The sequence below is a fragment of the Protobothrops mucrosquamatus genome, unplaced genomic scaffold (assembly GCF_001527695.2).
Source record: "Protobothrops mucrosquamatus isolate PMUCROS unplaced genomic scaffold, P.Mucros_1.0 scaffold851, whole genome shotgun sequence".
Classification (NCBI taxonomy): Eukaryota; Metazoa; Chordata; class Lepidosauria; order Squamata; family Viperidae; genus Protobothrops; species Protobothrops mucrosquamatus.
Genome location: NW_015387106.1, coordinates 654132 through 670610, shown reverse-complemented (window position 1 = coordinate 670610; position 16479 = coordinate 654132). Strand labels below are relative to the sequence as shown.

The following is a 16479-nucleotide window of genomic DNA, read 5'->3' as shown; positions in this document are numbered from 1 at the left end:
AGACACTGAGAGGCCGTTTGAGCCTCTTTTTCCAAAAATACAACATTGAAAGGCTAGCCATCTTTCTTCCAGACAAGAGTGATCCCGAAATATTCCTCTGCTCATCGTGAGTTAAAATTTTTGAGATGCTTTCATTTATGTCCCGGCCTTGAGACCTCTCTTGCATTCGTTGAATGTTCCAAATCTCATAAGCCAGCATCCCTCTTTGAGGTACGTGGGCAATTCAGATACGTGAAAAATAAATAAATAAAAAAAATCTGCTTCGATCCCCAGATCCTACCTCAGGACATCGAAGCCTGAAAGTGGACAGGCACCCCGGGAAGCTTAAGAAAGAGCCAACTTACACGATCCCCTTTTTCCCCTTTGGATCCATAGATTCCTGGAGATCCCCGTTCGCCTTTCCCGCCCTGCAGGGAAAAGAGGCAAAGCTTAAGAAAATGTCAGCCAGAAGAACAGCCTTAGGACAAGCTAAGTAGAATTCCCTCTTGGAGCTGTCCAAAACAGACCCTCCCTCAAGCTGAGTCTCCGCACTGAGCTGTGCCAATTCCATCATCTCTGCCTTTGGTCAATTGTCTTAGGACAGTGATGGTGAATCTTTTAGAGACCGAGTGCCCAAACTGCCACCCCAAACCCACTTATGCATCGTCGGGTGCCGGGTGGGTGTGGCCCATTGGCTGGGTGTGGCCCATTGGCTGGGCGTGGCTGCGGTGGTAACGGCAGACTGGGTGGGACTAAAAAGTTCAATCAATCAATTCCAACTTTGCAACATCTTTTTTTTTCCCCGCGAGAACTTGAAATTGACTCGTTGATTGAACCTTCTTTTTTTCTTTTTGCACACGGCGGCAGAGGCCTAAAGCAAAAAGGTTTTATAAAACCCAGCTGAAGACCTAGGACTGGGGTGATGGCGCGCATGCCCACAGAGAGGGCTCTGCGTGCCGCCTCTGGCACCCGTGCCATAAGTTCGCCACCACTGTCTTAGTATGTCCTTGTGGTCACGTGACCTCACTTCCTTCATCTTTCCTTGGTACCTGAATAGGGAAGTGGGATCATCAGGAAAGAAGAAGAGGAGAATTGGGTAGATATGGTGGAGAAGGAAGGAGCTACACTGGTGGGAGGAAACACCCATCCAATGAGGAGACAATGAGGGCTGCTGCCCTGAAGATTGACTGCACACTTAGCATGGTTAGCAGATGTTCTAACAATGACAGCAACATTGTTTATGGGTACATCAAACAGCATTAGTGACTAGGACACACAATCCACCCCCCCCTCTTGAAATGATTGTAAATACACAAAAGTAAAGTAGTGTTAAATTATGTATGTGTGCCTGTAAGATCTGCAAGATTAGCAATAATGGTGATACAATAGGTTTATTAAAGCCGGAGAAAGCATTTTAGTCTATTTACACTCTGGGGAAACATTATTGATTTTGGAACCAATCCGCAACGATTCTGGAACTGTTTGATGTAATGGAAGTTATATGTTTCGCAAAGAAACAAAATCTAATCAGAGACAATCAGAAAAGAAAATGGAAAATAGTAATAGCCATAGCACTGAGACTTATATATCACTTAATAATAATAATAATAATAATAATAATAATAATAATAATAATAATAATAATAATAATAATAATAATAATAATAAAGTTGGAAGGGACCCTGGAGGTCATCGAGTCCAACCCCCTGCTCAGGCAGGAAACCCTAGACCATTTCAGACAAATGGCTATCCAGTCTCTTCATAAAAACCTCCAGTGTTGGTGCATTCACCACTTCTGGAGGCAGGTTGTTCCACTGGTGAATTGTTCTAACTGTCAGGAAGTTTCTCCTTAGTTCTAGGTTGCTTCTCTCCTTGCTTAGTTTCCATCCATTGCTTCTTGTCCTGCCTTCAGGCGCTTTACAGCCCTCTCTAAGCAATTTACAGAGTCAGCATATTGCCCCCCAAAATCTAGGTCCTCATTTTACGAACTTTGGAAGGATGGAAGGCTGAGTCAACCTTGACCTGGTGATAATCAAATTGCTGCAGTCAGCAGAATTAGCCTGCGATGCTGCATTCTAACCACTGTGCAACCATGGTTAATAGCAGCTTTGGGGATAGTGGTCAGATTTTTGCATGGGACAGAAAAAGCAACTCAGGAGAACGATGAAGCAGCTGAAATGATCAAGAAAAGGGCGAAACATACCTTCAAACCAGGAGGACCCAGGGTAGCCTGCGGGGAAAAAACACACACAAAATGAATGCATCTGGTCGAGATACCCCAAAGCAAACCAACCAGTTGGTCACTATCCTTTTGGAATGACGGTGCCTAGATCTGAATACAATACTCTAAACAAGGTCTGAGCAGGATGGAGTAGATGAGAATGGTTACTTCCCAAAACGTTGACCCTGTGTTTCTCTGAATGCTCCCCCAAATTGTATTTGCCATTTTAGCAGTTGCATGACACTCGTGGCTCATATGAACTTGCAGGGAAATAGGAAATTAATAATAATAATAATAATAATAATAATAATAATAATAATAGTAGTAGTAGTAGTAGTAGTAGTAGTAGTAGTAGTAGTAGTAGTAGTAGTAGTAGAGGGTTTTTTCTGTTCAGTTGTGTCTGCTTCTCAGAGACTGCCTGGCCAGATTCCTTTAGGGTTGGGGTTTTTTTTTGGTGGTGGGGCAAGGATTTTCAGAAATGGCTTGCCAATGCCTACTTCTGAGGGCTAAGAAAGAGTGACTGGGCAAAGGACACCCAGCTGCCTTTGTGCCTAAGACAAACTAGAACTCATGATCTCCCAGTTTTCTAGCCTGATGTTTTAGCCACTACAGTAAACTGGTTGTCTTGCAGGCTAGGACAGGCCAGTTCCAAGAACTGCAGGGTGTCGATAGGACTGATAACAGAAAAAGACAGAGCGGAAGAAAAAAAATATATCTTTTCTTTCATTTCTGGGAAGTTTGAGGTTGGTTGATTGATTTAGCAGAAAATAAGCTTCTGGCAGCTTCTTGCGTTCATTGAGCCCGCGTGAAGGGGACAGTAGTTGTTTGGCTGCAGAATTCCAATTTTGCTGCCAGACCCAGCAAGACAATCTGGCAAAGAGGGGCGTCTGATTCTCTGCTCTAGCATCCATCCCCCCAAGGATACTCCGCACCTCAAAGTCAGCTGTTGGTCTCCGTGTCTTAGATGGAGAGTTTAGAGAGGTATCAGTTGGGATGGTTTATGACAGGGGTAGTCAACCTTGGCTCTTTTATGACTTGTGGACTTCAACTCCCAGAATTCCTGAGCCAGCTGTGCTGGCTCAGGAATTCTGGGAGTTGAAGTCCACGAGTCATAAAAGACCCAAGGTTGACTACCCCTGGTTTAAGACAAAATCCCTTGTTGTTCATCTTGACCTCTTGTGTTACTCAGTCTGACATTTCAGCACAGCTGTCTGGTCCTCTTGCAGTTTCCCCTTTTGAACAAAAATTATCCCCGGGAGAAGGGTGGTTGTGTGGATGCCCTAAGGTGGAGGATTCACAACCCATGGCAGGCGGTCGTGGCAACCAGTGCTAGGCAAGCAAACCACCAGCCAAGGCAGAGGAGAAGACTCAGTGCTGAAAGTGATTCCCTGCTTCGGCTTGGGAGGCTGAAAAGGCACCCCTGGAAAATTGGCTGCTGAGAAGGTGAACGCAGAAGGCCCTGCCAAGTGTTACCTCTTTGGGGTCCCTATTTGTGGGGACGGCGTAGACAGTAGGTCACAGAGGACAGTAACTGCATTCAGCATCACTCAGCATGGAACTGGATGGGAGTCTCACCAACGCATCTGGCAGTTAGGACCAGATGGAGCTTGATTTGGATGAACATGAATGTTCTGGATATGATCATAAAATTACTGCTCTGCACATGTCTGGCGTGCATTCCATATCGTCTCATTTTCCACCAAAAGGTGTCCCGTTGACCTGACAGAACCAAAGAGGAAACTTTTGTAAAGCGAAGAGTAGGTTCCTTGAAGAAGTCAACGAAAAACGGTTTCGACGAAACCTTGTTGGTACCGGACCTCCTAACTCTTAGAGGTATTTGATATCGCCTCATCTCTATCAAGAACTCAATACTCGTATTGGGAGCCTGCCTATCACGGTTGTAACTCATGACATTTGATCGCATGACTAACTTGATTTTATGAGCTTTTATGAGCTTTTTTTTGCAGCAGTCAAAAGCATTAAGCCAATGCCACTGTCATTAAGCAAACCAACAGTTCTCTGTGGGTTTGGTTTTGCCCAAAACTGGAAGTAGAGGCAGGCTTTTGGCAAGACCATTCATAAAATGCAGTGATGTGACCGTGGGATGCTGTAAATGGCCATAAATGCGGTCTGGTTGCTAAGCACCTGAAGGGTGGTCACGTGGCTGAGGTGAGATGAGAGTTGGAAATTTAAATCCGGATCATAAGTACACCCCAGGTAAGTCCATCGGAATTTCATAGAGTCAGAATTTCATATACTTTAAGTTGAGGACTACTGTCCCGAGATGGCTGCCTTAAACTAAGTTATGGGGAAAAGATCAATAAAACACAATCTTCACCCAGAAAACCAGGAACGTACAAGAAAGAAACTCAAAATTGGTATAAAAGGAGAGAAAGAAAAGAAAAGAAGAGAGAGAGAAAATATTATTATTTTCAAGACTCTGCTATTAGTGTCGGTATCAATAAAGACGAGTTCCAGCAGTTCAAGCGGTTTCTGTTTCCTGGTGTGTTTTTTTGCCTCCGCTAAGAAATCACAGCCCATCCATACCGACAAAAAGGCTCAAATATTTTGCAGAGCTACAGTAGCATAACTCTGCCTCTCTTTGCCTGCCCCCCTCCAGAAAAGAAAGAATAAATTAACTGACTAACCTTTGACTGCCCAAAGAAAACCAGGTCCTGAGGCAGCTGCTTTTGCAAATGCTCAAGCTGGCTGCACTGACTCAGCTAGAAATCTCAGGAAAAGGTTTAATTTAACTTTTGAAATGATTCTTTCCCTTGCTTTAAAGAACGCCTGTCAGACTAGGAACGGCAGTGTGATTTTGTGGGATTGAACCAAAATGGTTCTCTTTTCCGGCCACAACTGCCAGCCAGATGTTTGCAGGAGAACCTCTGTGAAAAAGGTACACTTTTTTTCCCTCTGTGGCATGGCGGAAAGAGAAGCCATTTCTACGTTGAATGCCTTAGTAACATCTGGATTGGAGCTTTGCACTTCTCTGCTCTTGGCCGATCTCAAAAGAGCCAAGCAGTGTTGGTCCTGAACCACTTCTGGATGGAGAGACAGTGAAGCTGTAGGAATTCCCAAGCTTACTTTATGCAGAAAGTCAGAAAAGCAGCGAAATGCCTGCAGTGGAAGACTGGATGATAAAATTAACTGAATTTGCAGAAATGGTGAAGGTGGCCAGTTTGATCAGAGCAAAAACAATAAAGACTTTTCTTTCCTCTCAAAGACTGGAAGCTTTATCTGAACTTTTTTGTTGAAAGAAGAGAAGAACAAACAGATGATTTGGCGATTAGGGGATTAAAAATGAGATGAAAAGGCGGCAGAAATATTTTAAGGTGATAAGACCTTGATAGAAGAAGGGTGGAAGGCACAATTGTGTGTTTTATTTGTTTTTCAGTTTGCTATTTCTTATTTTCTATCTTTATTCTTGTTTGTTTTGTATATTTTGTGCCCTCTCTTTCTCTCTCTCTCTCTCTCTCTCTCTCTCTCTCTGTGTGTGTGTGTGTGCGTGCGTGCGTGCGTGCGTGCATGTGTGTCTGTGGGCAAGTTCCAGGAATGTAAATTAGTTTAAAAGTTTTTAAAAAGCTGAAAGAAAATAAAAACGAAAAGCTGTGTCTTTTTGCTGAGAAAAACCATAGAAATGTGTTTATAAAGGAACCAGTAAACTGTATCTTTACCTACATGGAGTTAACTGCGAAAATCCTTTGAAAACTACAATTGGTCCTGAATATAATAAGAAGATTGGTGAGCTTGCAGAATCTATTGGTGAGGATGTATAATATAAATCCAGCGAGGTTATTACCCTGTTCATCTCTATGTTACCAAGAATACTTAAATCTTTGGGGATACAAATATCACAAGGTCACAGTCCTTTAGCGACCATTTGAAGCTACAATGGCATTGAAAACAGTGACTTACAACCGGTCCTCACACGTATAACCGTCGCAGCATCTGCAGTCATACGGTCAAAATTCAGGCAATTGGAAACTGGCATGTATTTACAACAGTTGCAACAACCTGGGTGTCAACGCTGCTAACCTTGGATGTTCTTGCTTTGACAACATCTGGAGATGCAGCCTTTTTCTTTCTTGTGCTTTACTCTTAGAATTAGATGGTGCTGGGGGAGGAGGCGGAATGTGATGGGTGTCAGTTAGACATAATAATATTGCAATAGTGTGTGAATTCAGGACTTTTGAAATAAGAGATGATAAGAAATGGCAGGTTGGAGTAAAGGAGGGAAAGCCTGCATTTCAAACTAATTGGAGAATGTGATTTATGACTATTAATTAGAGGAGGGAATTGTGTTTGATACTATGTGTTGAGGGGAGGGGAATCCAGATTTTGGCTTCGACTATGTATGTGCAGATGCTATGCAACTTGAATAAAGATTCTTTAAGGTAAACAATGACAGATGAAGTGTTTCATCTGTCAGAACCATGACACTGGGGATGTGCATTCACCATTTGCGACTTTCCAGGCCATCTTTTGACAAGCAAAATCAATGGGGGAAGCCAGATTCTCTTCACAGCTAAAGTGATTTGCTTACCAACTAAGGCAAAAAGGTTACAAAATTGGGTGCCACCCACTTAACAACTGCCTTACTTAACAACAGAAATTCTGATCTCAGTTGAGGATGGCTTGTATCTTGGCAGATCCAATTAAGATCAGCAGCTCTTCGCAAGGAAGGGGGAGAATGGGACAATTTTCCATTGCCCACTTGCTGCGGCCATCTTGCCGTGGCGAGTTCGCCATGGCAAGATGGCCGTAGCAAGATGGCCGTGGCTAGTTGGCCACAGTGAACTGTCCTAGACCCAAAATAGGGCATTGCTGGAGACTTTCACAGGATGTGCCATGCGCCGTACATGCAGACGTACTTCCAGAGATTTTGCAAAAGGTGCTTATCTTATCAGATCCCCGTCTGGTTAATTTCACTGGGTTTTCTTAGAGATGGTGATGAGCCCCACCTAAGGGGCTTAGCTGACAATGGACTAGGGTCTAGGACAGTGATGGCGAACCTTTTAGAGACCGAGTGCCCAAACCCACAACCCAAAAGCCACTTATTTATCGCAAAGTGCCAGGGTCGCATCAGTATTGTGGTGCCCTCATGGGGGGGGGCAGGGAGGCGCCTCTGAGTGCCACCTCTGGCACGCAAAAACCGGGGGCGCAAAAATGGGCCACCGTGCTGCAAAGCGCAAAAACAGCCATGCCATGAGGTGCAGATACAAGGCACTGCACCGTGCAAGAACAGGGCAGGGCTAGTGAGTATCACGCAGGCACTAGCCCCGCCCCATTTGCAGCATGTGCGTGCTCGCAGCCCTGTGCACGCACGCACGCACACATGTAAAATGCTTTCCCCTCCCTTTTCTTCCAGTCCACCAATCGACAATGGTTGGTGACCTCTGCTCTACCACCTTTACTCGAGGTTGCTAGTCGGCCGCTTCTCCTCCTTTGTGCTGGGGGGGGAGCTCCTGCTCCAGGTGGCAGTGGTGGCCTGATGCACCTGCTGCTGGTGGCGATGGCGCATGTGCCAACAGAGAGGGCTCTGAGTGGCGCCTCTGGCACGCGTGCCATAGGTTCGCCACCACTGGTCTAGGATGCCTCCTACCCCTTTCACCTCAAACCTTAATTTCTAACGGACAAGCGCTATTCTACATCCTATTATGGCAGAGTTGGCTTCATTGGAATAAGAGCAGGGCTTTCACCAGAGGCTGCTTCTAAATCATTGGGACTACCTGTCAGCCAGTTTAACAGCCTTTTCTCTCTGGCCTTTCACCGATGGATCACAATATGTCAGGCACTGACTTCATAAATAATAAAACACGTTATTGAATGCATCATCTGCTGCTTCTGCCCATTTTAATTAAGTGCATTTTTAGTAATGTGTAGTGATATGTGGGAATGACCTTGGGAGATTGGGGTGGGGGTGGGGATGCTGCCCAGGAAATGGTCAGATAAGAGAGAGCAAAGCTCACAGCTGGTTAATGGGTGGAAAATGTGCAGACAAAGATGGGAACTCTCAATTTTGACTCTTCTCACTTTTAAAAACCATTTTAACTTGGCACTGGTTTCAATTGTTCTCAGTCAGTTGAAGGGATGCATGGATCACGATGATAGAGCTATGTAGTGGTTAAGGTGCTGGCCTAAAAATGAGGTGACAATGAGTTCTAGTCCGGCCTGAGGAATAAAAGCTGGATGGGTGGGTTTGGGCCAATCACCAGGAGACAGTGAATTCTAGTCCCGTCTTGGGGAAGAGGGCATAATTAGAATAAAAATGAAACAAATCAATAAGTGATCCTATCCATTCAATCGTGCCCAATTCTCAGCAATTCTATGGACCAACTCTCTCCACATCTTCTGATCTTGTATGCTTTATTTCAGTTGTTTCATGATCTGGCTCGTATCGGCTTTGATACCATGTGTTTGGGCAGCCTCGTTTCCTTGCACAGTTGACCATTCTGAGCATAACTGCTTTTTCTAGTAGGTATGATGGCATGACATCACCAAAATAAGTAAGGCAGAATTTTGCGAATTTGCCTTCCAGCGATAGGTCTGGTTTTATAAAGCTTCCACATTTGTTTGTGTGTCATTGTTGCTGTCCAAGGAATGCACAAGCATCTTGTCCATTGTCGCAGCTTGAATGAATCGATTTTCCTCCTGTCTAGCTTTTTCCTGGTCCAACTTTGACAACCGCAAGCAGCTATGGGAAACGCAGACCAATCTGCATTTAGTTGCCAGGCTGATCATGGGTTACTCTTTTGCTATAAATGAAAGAGATCAAGGTGGGAGAAAGACACAGAGCATATTCCAAGACACCTGGTGCTGTGGTGGGAATAGCTCCTCTCCACAGGGGTCCTCGCCTTTCATAACCCGAGGAGGAATTTTAGGGCTGGTGTCTCTGGCATAGCAGTGGCCGATATCCTCCATCCCTTCCATGCATTCCCACGTGCAAAAAGCCTCTCTTCCATCATAGGGGAGTGGATTTATGGAACCGTTCTTCCTTTTGCTGCTTCCTAGCTCTTTGGCTGCCTGCCCAGCAGCAACCAAACTCAAAACAATTGACAAAAACGCCCAAATCAACTTTCTCATTTTGGTTCCGTTAATAAGAAATGGGTGTGATGTGTAAAAGGAGAGAAGACTTGGCCTTAAGATTTGGCTCCAGTTCACCCTGCAGTTCAGAAGGCCCCTGCAGTTGGCCAGGGGTAGCCTGCTGACGACTCCTTAAAGCCTCCATTTGCCTGAGGCTACAAAACTGCTCAATAGGTGGAAATGTTGCAGTGAAAGCACCTGAAGGAGGAAGGAGTTAGTTGCAGAACATCTGGATTTTGCAGCTGTTTGTTTAGCAAATACACAAATTGCCTGATGCCAATGCCTCCAGGTGGCTTCCAAAATTATAAAATATTGGAGAAGACCAGGAAAACCAACTGGGATATGTTATTATGATGGTTGGTTGCACAGTCAGCCAGATGTTTAGATTGGGATTTTTTTATCCACCTACCAAATCCCTCACAAGGACCAGGTGTTGTAAGTTGATAGAGTTAAAGGTAATGTAAGCTGTTCCAAGATTTATTGCGGTTGTTATTGTCGCTATCCAAATTTTTGGTCTCTTCTATCTTCCTTTGCCGGCCAGCAGCAGCTATCTCAAACCTTGGTTAGAAATCTTCCAGACTTATCTGGAAATGTGAGACTAGCACACAAAATGTCCTGTGTATATTTTGCACCTGATTTTGGACTACAATCCCTACTTCTAACTTAGAAAAATAATATGAAGGGAATAAGATTCACAGCGAGTCCCCTGGACTGCAAGGCGATCAAACCGGTCAGTTCTAGAGGAGATCAACCCTGACTGCTCTTTAGAAGGCCCGATCCTGAAGTTGAAACTCAAGTACTTTGGCCACCTAATGAGAAGGAAGGACTCACTGGAGAAGGGCCTAATGCTGGGAAAGATGGAGGGCAATAGAAGAATGGGACGACAGAGAATGAGGTGGCTGGATGGAGTCACTGAAGCAGTAGACGTGAGCTTCAATGGATTCCAGAAGATGGTAGAGGACAGGAAAGCCTGGAGGAACTATGTCCATGGGATCGCGATGGGTCGGACACGACTTCACAACTAACAACAACAAGATTCACAGATTCCCATACTTTTGAATGCCAGTCTTAATGGAAGGTAGGATTTTAAACCAGGTAAATGGCCAGAATCCAAACATTTCCTTCTCAATTCATGAAAAAAAAAAAGATTTCCAACTGGAGAAAATCCATAGCTCTGCAGCAGAACCCTCTTTCTTATCTGAATGCAGGGAGAGCCAATATTGTTGAAAGTCTCTGAACTAAAGGGACACATGTTCTGATTCAGAAAAAGGTAATACTTATGTTGGAGGTGATGAGATTACAACTGTTCCCTAGAAGTTCAATTTGAAGATCCGTGTCACTATGTCCACCAAGATAATCCCAAAGTCGTTAGGAAAGTCATGAAGACACCACCTTGTCAGTGGGACTCCCCCTTCACAAATGCTTGTGCAACCACTAGGCAGCCACCAGATGTGGAAGGAAAGTGGGCGATGCAAAGATGAGTCCTCCTGCAACTTCTCTTCCTACTTTCTCCTGTCATCCTTCAGTGGTTGCCATAGGAACGCTTGCTAACATCTGGAAGCCACCCGCATTTCCTTCAGTCATCCAGATGTTCTGATGGATGCAAGCCAGAGAAGAACAGAAGAGATGGGTGAGGGTGGAAGGATGTGGATAGTGATTTGTGGGAAGCATATGTCCTCAACCATACGAATGTGAGAAATTGCTAAAAATCAAGTCAACTTCCAGGAAGGGAAGAAGACAGAAATCTAGGTTCCGGGAAAGAGACACATGACTGGGATGCAGGCACAATTTGATCAATGGATGAATCAATGATCCATTGAGGGTTACAGCTCTGCAGCTGTTGCTAATTTTTTTGAGTCAGCAAATCAAACTGCCAAAAGAGAAAAAAGTTCTAAGGACATTGCTGGGTCTGTCTGTGTATGGAGAGATTGGTGATTTCACCATTATTCACTTGATTGCTCAACCTCATTTCTCGTTCAGTTGTAGCCACTTCTCGCTTCTGGGTGGGGGTCCTGACTAGTGGAGGGAGACTGTTTGGAGAAAGACTGCAGTGTTTTTTATTTGCCTACACTGCCCAGCACTAAAGTTCTTGAACAAATTATAAAGCAAATTATAATGTTACTGAAACGTTAGAGCAGGGGTGTCAAACTCAATTTCATTGAGGGCTGCATCAGCATTGCGGTTGCCCTCGGGGGAGGGAGTGTGTGGCCAGGGTGGGTGCGGCCTACTGAGTGGGCATGGATGGAATGGGTGTAGCCTACTGGGTAGGCATGGCCATCTCTACATTGTTCGCGTCAAGGGTGCCTGTGGGGGCCTGGGCAGGAGTGGGACAGATCTGAGGGTCCCTGGCAGAAGGGGGTGGGACCGGGGCAAGTGCCAGGGCATGGTCCATTTCTTCATTCTTCACAAAGGGTGACACCTCCCCAGCATGCACACAGGGGGCGGGACCAACACAGCAGGGGCTGGTTCCTCGCTGTTTCTAGACAGCCTTGTGGAGCTAAGACTGAATGCGTTTCAGCATAGATGGCCACCACAAAATTGTACATTGGCTCCCGTCCGGCCTGGGCCAGGGCCAAGGCAGAGGGGGCCATTCCCTCACTGTTTCCAGGATGGCTTCGTGGGCCACATGAAACCACTTTGTGGGCTGCATCTGGCCCCCGGGCCTTGTGTTTGACATGTCTGCATTAGAGCACCCACCCCAAAAATATGCAATCATTGATACACCATGGAAGAAAAAACTCTCTGGCCTAGCATTCTCAAGGAAGAATGTCTTAGTAGCCATGTCCATATTGGGGGATAAGGAGGGAAAATGGCGACTTGAGCACCTTGACTTGAGCACACATCATGCAGAGGACAAGAATGATTAGGGAACTAGAAAATAAACTCTTGGAAGAGAAACTGAAGTAGCTCTGCTTTTTTAGCCACGAGACGAGAAGGTCACCGAGGGATATTACAGAACCCTTAAAAAATCATGAGGAGTGATAGTACTGCTCTATACCGCTCTAGTGAGGTCACACTTGGAATATTCCATCCAGTTTTGATCATCATGATACAGAAAAGATGCTGGCGCCCAGAAAGAGTGCAGAGAAGAGCAACAAAGATGAGAAGGGGTCTGGAAGCTGAATCACATGATGAACAGCTAAGGGAAGTAGTCTTGTCTAGCCGAAGAGAAGTTTTGGAGGAGAACTGATAGCAGTCTTCCAATACTTGGAGGGCTATCACAGGGAAGAGGAGGTTGACATATTCTCCAATGCACCTGAGGGCAGAACAAGAAGCAAAGGGTGGAAGGTCAGTAGAGAGAGATCCAACCTGGAGAGGAGTTACCTGACACTGAGAACAATTGGTCAAGGGAACAGCTTGCTTCCTGGAGTTGTGGCTGCTCCATTGCTGGAGATTTTCAAGAAAAGATTGGACAATCAAGGATGGCATAAGATCTCCTGCCTTAGACAGGGGATTGGACTAGAAGACCTTCAAAGCCCCATGACACTATGAAATTCTTGGGGAAAAAAATGTCGCAAGAATAATCACTGGGGTTGTTCTACGTCCGAACGCAGGACATGGCGTAATTGTGTAGGGAGGTTCTGATTCCGCAATAGACAAAAACTTTCTACTAGTAAAAAACCGTTTGAAATGAAGCACTAACGGAGGCGTTGGACTCTCCTTCACGGAATGTATTTAAGCTAAGGCTGGGCAGCCATCTGTCGAAAACCTTTAATTTGGATTTCTGTACGGAGCAGTCGGTTTCACTGGATGGCATAAATGACCCCCGTTGACTCTGTGAATATGTGAATGGCTGGCTAATGTCCCTTAATGGTCAGAGAACATCTGTTCTGGAATTGCATTGCACTAGTAATTGGTCATTTCCCCCTTCCCCTACCAACCCCACCCCAAGTTATTTTAAAGCTTGGGTTTGTTTTCCCTGCTTTTTCCCTAGAGTTTCCATTCTTCCTTTGGTCCCGTGTCTTCCTTTAAGCTCCACCCTGAAGCAAACACATTAAGCAGGAGAAGACTTCCTTGAAGGAGTGGACTACAAGCAATGACAGGACCTTGGAACAGCTGCTGAGCAGAGTGGCTGAAAGTCAGTGGCCAATCATCCTGCTTTTTTTTTTTTTTTGAGACGAGGAGCATTAACATTTTGTGCTGCGAGCCCTAACATAGGTTAAATGAAAATCCCAGAATACCCATTTCATTACCCATCCATCTTCTGGAGGCCCAGCGGTCCAAAAATAATAAGAATTCCTTGGAGCAATCCAAAATGGTCCACTCCTACAGTAGACTTGCCAGGAAGAAAGCCTTGTCAACATTAAGGGCTTCTGACTCAGAAAGCCTTACTGTCTTCGTTATCTATGGAGAGTCTAATCTCATGAAGATTAGCTAAGGTTATTCAATCATGAAGGAAAAGCACTCTGCCTATGTTCCAAGATGCTCGACTCTCCCCCAACCTTCATTATTTCTTACTCTTCCAGTCACTTTCCTGGCACTGCAATCAGCATCTCTCCCCAAGTTCTGTAGGCCATGATTTGAATTTAACCCTAGTTGGGACAGTTAACAGCTGTTCTATATATTCTGTGGCCTCAGCCACAAAACCAAGAGTGCCTTCCACTTACCGGTTGTCTGAATTAGCCTCAGATAGGGGTGGGCAACCTTGGCTCTTTTATGACTCATGGACTTCAACCAAGGTTGCCTACCCCTAGTATAGGGTCAACTGCTTGAACAGGGAGTTGGACTAGAAGACCTCCAAGATCCCTTCCAATTCTGTTATTCTGTTATCTACCTGCTTCCTCTGCCTTCTTGAGACCTCATCTATCGTCTGCCCTGTCCCATCAAGAATTTCCGCTAAGTGATTCTTTGGGATCACAGCTTCTCTACTCTCTACAGTGATGTTTCTAAACTTTGGCAACTTTAAAATGGATGGACTTCAACTCCCGGAATTCCTCAGCCAGCATTCTGACTGGGGAATTCTGAGAGGCAACTCATCTTCAAGTTGCCAAGGTTGAGAAACACTGCTTTAAGGTCCCAACTTGCAGAATCCCCAGCTAGCCTGGACGATGACCATGCCGAGTGAGGATGCTGGAGCTTGGTAGTAGTTGAGGACTATCTCTAAGGGAAGGACCACTGAGAGTTCAAAAGCCAAACATTGCTTATTGAAATTACAACTTCAATTCAGGGGCGGTTCTAGCTAACGCCCAAGGGATCGGTCACTGCCCTTCATCAAAAGTACGCCGGAATCTCAGAATGGGAGGGACGTCGGCCTCTTACTTACATTTGCATATGGTGACCTCTTGTCACATGGAAGACACTGCAAAAAGGAAAAAAAAGCAGCAATCACAAAACAGGAAATGAACTGGATGGAATTACTGCAATGTTCAAAGCTTGTGCAGGTAGTCCTTAACTTACAACATTTGTTCAATGATCGTTCAGTTACAATGGCGTTGAAAAAAGGGACTTACGGACAATTTTCACACCTGCAGCATCCCCAAGTCGCATCATCAACATTTGCATGCTTGGCAACTGGCTTATATTTATTTATGACGGTTGCAGTGTCCTGGGGTCACGTGATCACCTCTTGTGAACTTCTGACAAGCAAAGTCAAAGAAAAATTGACCAGGCTACTGGCCTGCATCTCCTCAAGGTTTTGATTGATCTTTGGTGGTTACTCAAAACTTTTGCCTACTGGAGGATACGTCTGTGGAGGTTCTCAGTCATCCAGGTCATGGTTGTCCCAAAGGTACTTTTTCAAAAGGCAACTGGACTTTGTCTTTTCTTTGAAGATGTTCCCCATGAAACATCTTCATCTTCATCTAAAAAGCTTCTTCATTTTGACTAACTGGTGGAATTGAGGAGGATAAAAAGATTTATATTCCTTTCAGGCATCTGCTCCTTAGCACTCTTTCTCAGAGTTGTTGAGGCCACTTGGAGGTTTATCTGTGCCTTCAGGGTCATCTGAATAGGTCAAACGTGTGTGGGACCTTCTTGGAACAGCTGAAAGGACTATGTTGTAAAACAGGAGATAAGTGGTGTCATATCCCACCCTCTCTGTTGAGAGAGGGCTGTTCAGTCTTAATGTACAGTAGATGGCCTCTTTGGCCCCTCTTTCAAGCCAATCCTTCTATCTTCCACCTTTCAGTCAGAACTGAAGAATCTTCTTGGATGAAAGGCGAAACATCTTCAAGGAAAAACAAAGTCCAGTTGCCTTCTGAAAAAGCACCTTTGAGACATACTTGACAATATGAAGGCCAGCAGCCATCGTCAATGTTTTATAAATCTCTGCATTTAAAGCCGTGGATTATTTGAGGCAATGTCCCAATTTATCAAGCCTTTTACTCCAATCCTTCATTTTAGAGCAAATTGTCTTTTATACAAGTCCCCAAAAGCCATTGCAATGAGAACCACCACCACCACCTCCTCCTCCTCCTCCTCCTCCTCCTCCTCCTCCTCCCCCTCCTCCTCGCACAGACTTATTTTGCCTTTTGGAAGATCTTCGGTCATCTTGCCTAAAGAGCTGTTTGCCCTGGTAAAATACTGTGGCCCTCCCCAATTTTTTTTTAAAAAAGATGTCAGTTGCATAATCCATTCCTAGAGGTGTACAAATGTACAGGAACTATTAACTTGTCCATCCACCTATGGACCACAAGGGCATTCTTATAATGGGTGCTAAAATAAGAATAAAATAAAATCCAAGCTATCAGCCTCGGGCTGTTTGAGCACTTTTTAAGACGGTCCAGTGAAGCCCCTGGGTCAAAATAATAAAAATAAAACACATTATGAATTTTTTTCTCTCTCTCGAATCCCATTTTTTTCCCTTCTTAGGTATAAAATGAAACGCGGGCAACTCAGCCTGTTGCTAAGTTCCCGAAGGGTCTTGTTTTGGGAGTGCTGCCCGACTCAGTGGGATTCAGTAGGATGGCTCCGTTAGAGATGTCATAAAAATAACCCAGCTCTGTTTCCTGGCCAACTTCTGGTTGCTGCTAAAGGCCCATGTGAAAAGTGAGGCGGTGTGGTTTAACCACCGTTTCCTCCTACCAAACCAGTAAAGTGGAAGATTTTCCCCAAGGGAGGGGCAGCTGTCTAGAAGCCAAAACCAGAACTTCAGAGGAAAAGTTTCAGTGCACTAAAAAAAAACCCTTTAAGACTTGTGGACTCCAGCATGGCTGCCTGAGTAACTCTGAGAATAATAATGATGATGTTGTTGT

At 44.9% G+C, this 16479-nt stretch overlaps 1 protein-coding gene across 1 annotated transcript in view; it reads right to left on the bottom strand.

The window, feature by feature from the left end:
* The window catches only part of COL16A1 (collagen type XVI alpha 1 chain), a 203642-nt gene that overhangs the window by 109158 nt on the left and 78005 nt on the right, over nucleotides 1-16479 (bottom strand). The window contains exons 10-12 of the mRNA XM_029284696.1: nucleotides 14550-14585; nucleotides 2183-2209; nucleotides 345-407 (exon numbers count right to left, since the gene is read on the bottom strand). Of these exons, the coding sequence (XP_029140529.1) occupies nucleotides 345-407; nucleotides 2183-2209; nucleotides 14550-14585 (126 nt within the window). The remainder of the gene's footprint in view (nucleotides 1-344; nucleotides 408-2182; nucleotides 2210-14549; nucleotides 14586-16479) is intronic.